Below are 9,020 nucleotides of genomic sequence, written 5' to 3' on the forward strand. Positions count from 1 at the left end.
CAAACATACACAAGAAAATCCCTGGATAAACAACAACAAAAAAAAAAAGATCTTGTTTGCAACTGAAAATACATGGAAGTTTCCTAAGAAGAATATTGATGCAAAATTCTTTAATAAAAAAATATATAAACTGTTCTTGCATAGTACTTTTATCCTGATAGCTTATATAGCAACTTTTTTGTTGGTTCTTAGTTGTTGTAATTGCAGCTGAAGACATTAACGAAAGCTTCTAGGCTGACAATATTCTCTGCAAATCAGTTATGTTTATATGCAGATACATATATGTGTTTCTGCTATTGTAAGCATATTGAAGTCATCACCATTTTACATCTGCTTTTCTATTAAGGCATGGAGCGAAGTCATCACCATTTTACATCTGCTTTTCTATTAAGGCATGGAGCAAATGAGTCAGGTAGGGACCAAGCCAGTGCTTGTTCGAAGTCACGTCTGTTCCATTTTTTAGAATGTCTTCTATGGGTGAATGCTCCCATTGCCAATCACTTGGATGAATCTACTCAGTATGTTTTGTCGTGATAACACAAGAAATTCTGGCTTGCCTTTGGCCAGACTAGTTGATGCTTTTTTGATGTGTTGTATCTCATCAAAGACATTACACATTTTTGTTGTGTTTCGACACATCAAAGACATTACAATTTCTTTAATAATGATACCACAACTAGAACATTCTGTAAAATAATGAGGAATGTATGCGAGGATTTCCTGTCAACATGCCAGCATATATATTTATGCGTATACAGCATGAAAATCTCAAAGAAGTCTCTTGCGTAAGTCTTGAATTTCTTTATCAATAAGAAGTCGCTTAATTCCTCTGGGTAACTCACGGCAATAAGAAATGTTGAGGTATTTCATATGTTGTAGCTTCTTGAGGAGTAACTGGAGAACTTCAAGAGAAATCTGAGAGTTAAAGACATCTAATCGAGATAATTGAGATCCAGGAGGCTGGACTAAACCACTTAGTAATTCATTTACTCGATGACGAGGTTCAATATCTGATAGATCCAAGCCTTCCAAAGTCGAGGAGAACTGAACTAATGAAACATCTTGAATAATGGCGTTCCTGGACAACCGCAGGAATTTAAGTTTATCAGACATAACATAATTAATTACTTCCGGTGTGATTTTGCAGAACTGATCAAGTTCAAGGATTTCCAGGTTATGTGAGTTCTTTAGTAATCTTTTCAAAATATTATGAGCTGTTTCAGTCAACACTGAACTTTTGTCAGACAAACTTAAAGAAAGGTGTTTTAGCATCGGGAACCCAACTGATTCTTCCATTTGTAATTTTGTAATTTTGGGAGACACAAGTGGACATTTTATAATGACAAGTTTGGACAGTTTGCGAAGTGAAATTTGGAATTTCTCTATATCAATGTTGAGCCGAGTACAGGAAATATTAATGAGCTCTAAAACCTCAAGATTGTGACAGTTGATAAGTTGAGTATTGAACAACTCATTAATCTTCTGCTGTTGGACAGCAATTCCACCAAAAGGGAGATGAGTAAGGCTGTTGGATGAATATGTCAGAAGTGATTCTAATGGGACATGGTTTTTTTCAAGAGCTTTGCAATCTAGAAGATTAATTGTAGAAAGTTTAGGGCAGTTCTGAGTTATAGCATCTATACCTTCGTTCTTTAGCTTTTTGGTGGTATTTGATATATCCAAGTTTTCTAAATTAGGGCAGTTGAGTGCAACAGCTCTTAATCCTTCGGCAGTCAGATTTTTCCATCCATTCAGGTTAAGAGACTTGCATTGTAGAAGACGGTTCTCACTGAGCCATTTCAAAGTGGAATCAACAGACTTTATCCAGCCATATGCAAGGTCAATGTTTTGCCAGAGTCTTGAGCACTTGGAAGCTTCATACCACGTTCTACAAACTTGTGAAGCTCTGACAAGAAATGGTAAGGCACCTTCCAATTCCACACAACGTGAGAAAATCTCAACCCAAACATCAATAGGCACAGCATTGATATGAGAGAAGTGTACAACAGGGGTTTTGTCTTCTGTCACTTTCTGTCGTCTCTTTTTGCGTAATACCAACTGTTCTTCATCAGAGTCATCCATTGGTATGTAGTCATTGTCCGAGGAATCATCACTGGATGGCCATTCTGTGTACTGTGTAACCAAGATGGCACTCTTTTTTTTTTCTTCTTGTTCTTTTTTTTTTTTTTGGTTTCCATCTTAGTATATGTAATTCGTCCGAATATATGTATATATATTTATGAAAGTATAACAATGTTAAAGCATTAGTTTGTAAATCTAAATGATAATGCTCAGATGGTTATATTGGTTATTTTTTATAAATAGTCTTGCTTTAAAGAGGACTCTGAACATAGTTCTGATTTTAAAGAAAATAGAGAAACATTCGTTCACGATGCGGCAAAGTGAAAATACAAAATTTCGAGCCTAACATATTTCAGTCTGGTACATATTTTATTGAAATTTATTTGACAAACCTCTAAGTTGCACCACGTAAAGAGTCTCAACATAAAAATATATATATTCTCACATGCACACACGCACTCACTCACACACACACACTGAATGTTTGACTCGTGAATTGAGTTCACACCTCTGCGAACTTAAGGCGAAAGCTGTTACAACTCGGTTTGGTGGGCGCACGAAAAAGTACTCTGGGTTCCATATCATAGTGTAAATACAGAAATAAACTTACCTACAAGGAAAAGCACTTAGCATTTCGTTTGCAAGTGTCATTGTGTTATTTGTAATTGTTACTCAGAAGTGATGTGCAGTAATCTACTCGTTTGCTCTTGTCATCCACTTTTAATTGTTGTACATATCTGAAATGATATGGCTTCAACTTAAGACTTTTCGACGCCTATTGACATGACATCCTGCTTATGTGAGACTGCAGCGCCAATTTATGTATTGACTTCTTTAGACTTTGAGTAACCCTTTGGCGAATGTCTCTTTGTTTTGAGTACTGACCCCATAGCGCGCCACTCCTTAACCAACGTTTGTATTGTTCTCTTTGCCGGTTAACCTTTACCTGGAAATTTTACTAAAAATTTTCCCGTGTTTGCTTAACAGAACCCGTTCTCAAATACGCTTCCACGATCTCCACTCTTTTCGTTACTGAGTAGGTCATCTTGCAGAAAAAGTTAGAGATGTCCACTCAATGCAATTTTAAAATGAACTAATGTGGTGAGGATGGGTGTTCTTTCGTGCGTGTAAATTTATTTCTATATTTACATTATGCTACGCGACCCAGGCTACATTTTCGTGCGCCACCTTGTACTTATATTCGTTGGTGTGGGTGTAGTTTCATGCTTTTATTAGTTGGTTGGATTTTTTTTTTTTTTGCATTAACGGATCCCTCATCAACTAGCACAAGAATGATAAATTATTATGCCACAAAAAATAACCAATGACGTGACAGAAAAATAACTACCAATCATTAAACATAAAATGCGAAGCGATAAACAAACACAGGCATAAAACCATATCCATACCAACGAATATAAACATATTACCTAACTGAGAACCGTTGTGACGTGAAACACAAATTGCGAGATAAGTATTCAGTTTCAATAAACCACATACTTTACAACTTACATTGACCACCCCTATCTCATTTATTACACACGCACACACACGTACACACACGTACACACACACACACACACACACACGCACAGACCACTCAACATACTGGTTAACTCGAGTGTTGGTCACCATTGTCATCGTGTTTTTTTGTTTTTGATTTTTGTAAGATTATAGTGGAAAGGAACGAAACTCGCGGACATTTTATATATTTATTTAAGGAATATATTTATATATTTATTTAAGGAAAGGCCGTACATATATGCATGGATTTTCAGATACTCACTGTACAGAGTCTTAGGATATAGGGATCTACTTTCATAGTGACTAACTACAGTCATTAATGACTTACAATAACGAATTGGTCTTGAATAAAAATCGAAATGTGAGTTTATCCAAATCTACTCACATTTCTAGGTTTGCTTTGAGCAAGAGTGAAATAACATGTTTTTAACTGACACGATTTCTTCAGGCGCAGGTCTGACGGATGCCAACTATACTATACAAATTGTATTTATCAGCCAATAAGTTTTCTTGGAGCAAGAGACAAGGAAATTTTAGTCCACCGAATATTGCTAAAGCTTTGCCCTGGTCTGGCTTGCTTGTGATGAGAGGGGAAATATCTGTACCCTTGTTGCTCTCAACCTCTGCTAAGACACTTGGCGCCAAACTGCTTATAACAAGAGAAAAGCATGCCAATCTCAGTCATTCACTTTTGTTCTGATTGTGGCATGATCTCCTGAAAAACCGATTGGTCGATGCATATAACATACACGTGATAATTGCGTTGTCAATTCGTGGCATTGGCCTGATAACTTAGAGGATGAGATTCAAATCCTAGGTCTCGCAACAGACTCTTCTACCTGTAAGAAAGTTACAAACGATAGTAGTGAAGTTTGCATGTAAAGTATATCAGAATGCAAGTATATGTGCTAAGGACGAACAAAGTGTAAATGATGTAAAAATGTTCGTATTCATAGTCAATATATTGTAACTTAGTAGAAAATTATTGAGGTCGACTTGCCTTTCATCTTCTCGGGGTCAATAAAATAAGTACTAGTTGAACACTGGGATCAATGTAATCGACCTAACCCCTCCTCCGAACTTGCAAGCCTTGTGCCAAAATTATTATTATTATTATTTCTTTTTATCACAGGTTTTGTTGGAACTTCTGTGGTTTTGCATACGTAGCGGGCTTACTACCTGCAGCCTACGGTACCATGCTATTTGTTCTTTTCAGCTATCTAATACTTTCCTGATTATTCTGGCTGTACCAAGGAGGCAAACCTTTTGTAACAGTTCTACTGAGCACTCTATTTCAATTTCCTTGATATTCTTCTTGATTCCTAACAATAATTGGCACTATCTTCAGTTTCTTCATTTTCCATAGCTGGGCTACTCCGTACTCAAGAGGGTTGTATTTATTTGGGTTTTTTTACCTTCCTTCTTGACTATTCGTGGGTCAAAGGGGCATGCAACATCAACTATATAGCACATATGGTGCATCTTGTCGACCACCGCTAGGTCGGGTCTATAATGCTCTAACACCTGATCTGTTTGGATTGGGAAATCCCAGAGGATTTTGCTAGTCTCCGACTCCGCCACTCTCTGCGATTTGTGATCATACTACCTTTTGCCTCTCTCTAGCCCTCACTTTTTGCACAGTTTCCAATGTAGCATTTTCGCTACCTGATCATGTCACCACAATTTGTAGTGGTTTTGGGCAAGTCTAGGGCATTCCTTTGTGATATGGGGAATGGTTTCATCCACTCTATTACAGATGTGGCGCAGCAGAGACACTTTCTCTCGTGGCCAAAGCTTGGTCTTGAGCTGCCAGTATAGTGCTCTTGGTCTCTTTTTTTTACTGTACCTTTCTTCAGCCAATCCCACCGATTTTTTTCCGGCAACTTCTGTTGTGGCTACATGGAATTGATTGTGTAGTCCCATGTTGCGTAATTCTTCTTCGTGTCCTTTTTGTACTTCTTCCTTCGTTTTTCCTTTTTTTCTCTGCTTTCAATACCCCCTCGTTCCTAACTGACTGACACTAGCAAGGTTTCCTTACTTTGGGCTAAGTATCTCATTAAGCTCTCGAGTTCGATAAGTGCACAATATTCCACACTTATCAGTCCTCTTCCTCCAGTTGCTCTCTTTATGTATAGGCGATCAGTATCTGCATGTGGATGATGGGCTCCATGCATCGTTAGGAGCTTTCTTGACTTCATATCCATTTCCTTTAGCTCTTCCTCTGTCCACTTCATGATTCCAGCGTCATATCAAACTACTGCGACTGCATGCAAGTTTATTGCCGAAATTATGTTTCTGGCATTCAGCTTTGAAGCCAGTATTTTTCTCATTCGCCGCAGGTACTCACTTTTTGCATTTTCCTTCATGTCACTGTGTTTAATTCCATCTGCTTCAAGTATTCCCAGGTATTTATAGCTGGATTGAAGTCGAATTCCTTCATCATCTCACCACTTGGCAAACCTATGCCTTCTGTCCTGATAAGCTTTCCTTGTCTCATCACAATCGTACATATTTTGATATTTCACTCAAGGTGTTCATTCCTAGCACAAAGATCAGTGGGGACACACTGTCCCCTTGGAAGATTCCTCTCCTGATTTTCACTTCTCCTAATACTTGATTCCTTGGTGTCAATTCCGTTCTCCACCGTTTCATACTGTTCCATCTAAGGCTTCTCATGTTTTCTACTACTTCATACATTTTCATTGTTCTTATTATCCAGGAATGTGGTATCGTATCGTATGCTTTTCAATAGTCAACCCATGCCATGCTCAGATTTGTGTGTCTTCCCTTATTATCATTACCATCATCATCATTATTATTATTATTATTATTATTATTATTATTATTATTATTATTATATTTGCCTCGGAGTACATGTTTTCGAATGCTCGAAGTCTTCATTAATTTTATTGCATACACCCATTTGGTGCTGTTTTTTGTTTAAAATTTTCCTTCCGAATTGTTACTGAGAACTCCAGGAACCTATTTCTGAGTTTTTTTTGTGGTTTTTTGGCCCCGTAAGAGGCAAATTTCGGCCTTCGAGAATATCATCCAAGACGCGTTAAAAAACAACAATTTCATCAAGATGGCAGCGTCCACCTTAAAACTTTTAAAAACAAAATCATTTCTCCGCCCCAGCCTTCTTACAGCTGAAGAATCTCTTCCCCTTCCTTCTCTTACCTAAAAAAAAAAAAAAACGGAGGAGATGGAGTAGAGACAAAAGAGATGGAGTAGAGACAAAAGAGATGGAAATAGACAAAAGTCTAATCCGCAAGAGTAATTGCAATGACAATAGTGGTAGTAGCAGCAGTGGTCGTAGTGGAAGCGACAGCAACCGTGGTGATAGTGGCTGTGACAACAACTTGAATAATGGTGGCGGCGAGAGGAATAGTAGCAGAAGCAAAGGCAGTAGTAACAGTAACGTTAGCGTTGACAGCAACTTAAGCGATAACGGCAAGAGCAATGAGAGTAGTGGAAGCGGAGTGGTGGGAGGAAGAGGTAGTAGGAACAGCGGAGATGGCCACAACTCCACCACCATCATCAAAAATATTTCTTTCGCAGGCACCGCTGCCTCGAAAGAACTGTTTGCACTCTCTCTAGAGGATAAAGCGTCTAAATCAGCGAAGTTTCGAAAATGGATGGAAGGAGAGTAGAATTAAAACCTCTACCGGAAATCTTAGCGAACACGGCAAGGAAAATAGTAACGTACCATTGCACTAGCCATAAATCAAAACGGTTAGAAACGGCAACGAACACCCAGATAGAAAGAGCCCTTCAGAATATATGGCAGATCAGCCATATATCGAGGACAAAGCAGTTCGGCGGAGGGGGGGGTATTTAAAACTGAGGCCCTGACTATTCAGCACTCGGGGGCCTGTGCAGCGTGAAATTCATGCTCTTCCCTTCGTATATGGGAAGAATGGTGGTTAAGATTACCATACAGGGGGTGCCACCAGAGCTAGATCTGTGGTGGGTACTCGTGTGCATAGTAATCAATGAAAATGAAAATGATTATCTCCTGTGGGTGAAGAGATCAAGGAGAGAGAACTGAACAGGAATCACACTAGAGGCGCTACTTAATGTAAACAAAGATTTCATGGCCTTCATAACTCAAAATAAAGAGATTGAGAGAGATGGAGCAATTCATGACACCAGCACCCTTAAAGTGCCAGAAGAGCTGTTTTTAGTGCGTATGCCACTAACAAGAGCATTCGGGAGATCTTCCCACATGACAACAACCTCCAAATGACTTTTAAAGGGGTTCCCAGAGAAACTCCAACCAGAACCGGAAGCCAGGCCATCCGGCCGCCAACAGCACCAGCAGGGTAAGTAACCTCGCTCTTTTTCTTTCTCACAACTCTTTCCGACCGACATGGGATTGATTAGAGTGGGATGTATAAATATTCGTGGCCTCGGTCGCCCTGTAAATGTTCGTGTCATCAGGTCACCTTGAATATGTTCGTGGCCTCAGGTCACTATCTGTGGATGTGCAGCGAAACTAGGATTTCCAACATATGTCATCTGGCCCCCATTTTCGATGATTTTGAGATCTATGCATCTCTTAGTTGGCCTGGAATGGTGGGTTAGGTGGCAGTGCTGTTTAGGAAAAGCCTGGATCTCGAGGTACGGACGATGACGATCTTCCTGGACCCAGAAGGTAAGTTGGTGGTCATGGATGTGAATAACATCGCTGTGTACACCCCAACTGGGGCGGGACAACCAAGATTTCTTCAGACGTTTGGAACGCCATTTTGGATGCACGCCTGGATAGAGTAGGAATAACTGATAGGAAAGGTGGGTGCAAAAGCCTCACAAACCTGCTCAGTGGTTTCCAATTGATTGACAGATACCAACTGGATTTCCCAAATGTACTAATTTGGACTTGGGCAAACAACACCTGGTCTTCCAGATTGTATTTAGATAGGATATTCTGTAGGCCAGCAGATAAAGGTAGCATAGGTTGTCCACAGTTCAAAATCGTCGGCTACACAGATCACAAATTTGTGTCCTGCACGGTCAACCTAAATAGGATCCATAGGCAGGTCTCTCGACTCTGGAAGCTGAACGCATCTTTCTCAGCACGTCAACCATTCAGAAACCGGGATAGCAAGCTAATCCGTCGAAAGTTGGCGGGCGCAAACGTCAACAACCGTTGGTTGATAGCCCTCAAAAGGGCTATCAGAGTAGAGGTAGTAGGATTTGGTAAGGAAATAGCCTTAGAGGAATCTAGGATAGAGGGAGCACTAGACAGGAAGCTAAATGAGGCGTTTAGCAGTGGCATTGTGACTGACATAATGGCGGCGAGATTGACGCTTGATTAATTTTTCAATGCCAAGCACGAAGTTTGCCTTGTCAGAGCTAGGGCGCGTGCTCTAAGATACGAGGGGACGAAAGCCGTTCGATGGGTCCGGATA

The 9,020-nt window shown here is 39.8% G+C and overlaps 2 protein-coding genes across 3 annotated transcripts in view; one reads left to right on the plus strand and one right to left on the minus strand.

The window, feature by feature from the left end:
- Positions 1–9,020, plus strand: part of LOC106877831 (uncharacterized) — a 54,209-nt gene that overhangs the window by 21,878 nt on the left and 23,311 nt on the right. The window lies entirely within an intron of this gene.
- On the minus strand, positions 204–3,923 carry LOC106877830 (F-box/LRR-repeat protein 6). The gene is made up of 2 exons (XM_014926857.2): positions 3,869–3,923; positions 204–2,198 (listed from the first exon to the last, which is right to left on the minus strand). The coding sequence occupies exons 1-2, from the start codon at positions 3,921–3,923 to the stop codon at positions 769–771; spliced, it is 1,485 nt and encodes a 494-aa protein (XP_014782343.2). The 3' UTR covers positions 204–768.

The sequence above is a fragment of the Octopus bimaculoides genome, chromosome 18 (assembly GCF_001194135.2).
Source record: "Octopus bimaculoides isolate UCB-OBI-ISO-001 chromosome 18, ASM119413v2, whole genome shotgun sequence".
Classification (NCBI taxonomy): domain Eukaryota; kingdom Metazoa; phylum Mollusca; class Cephalopoda; order Octopoda; family Octopodidae; genus Octopus; species Octopus bimaculoides.

Excerpts from the sequence above, each read along its gene's own strand:
- LOC106877830 (XM_014926857.2), bottom strand. The coding sequence starts at position 3,923 with ATGACTGTAGTTAGTCACTATGAAAGTAGATCCCTATATCCTAAGACT. Across the intron at positions 2,199-3,868 it reads ATATCCTAAGACTCTGTACA|ATGGAAACCAAAAAAAAAAA; the intron begins GTGAGTATCTGA and ends ACATATACTAAG.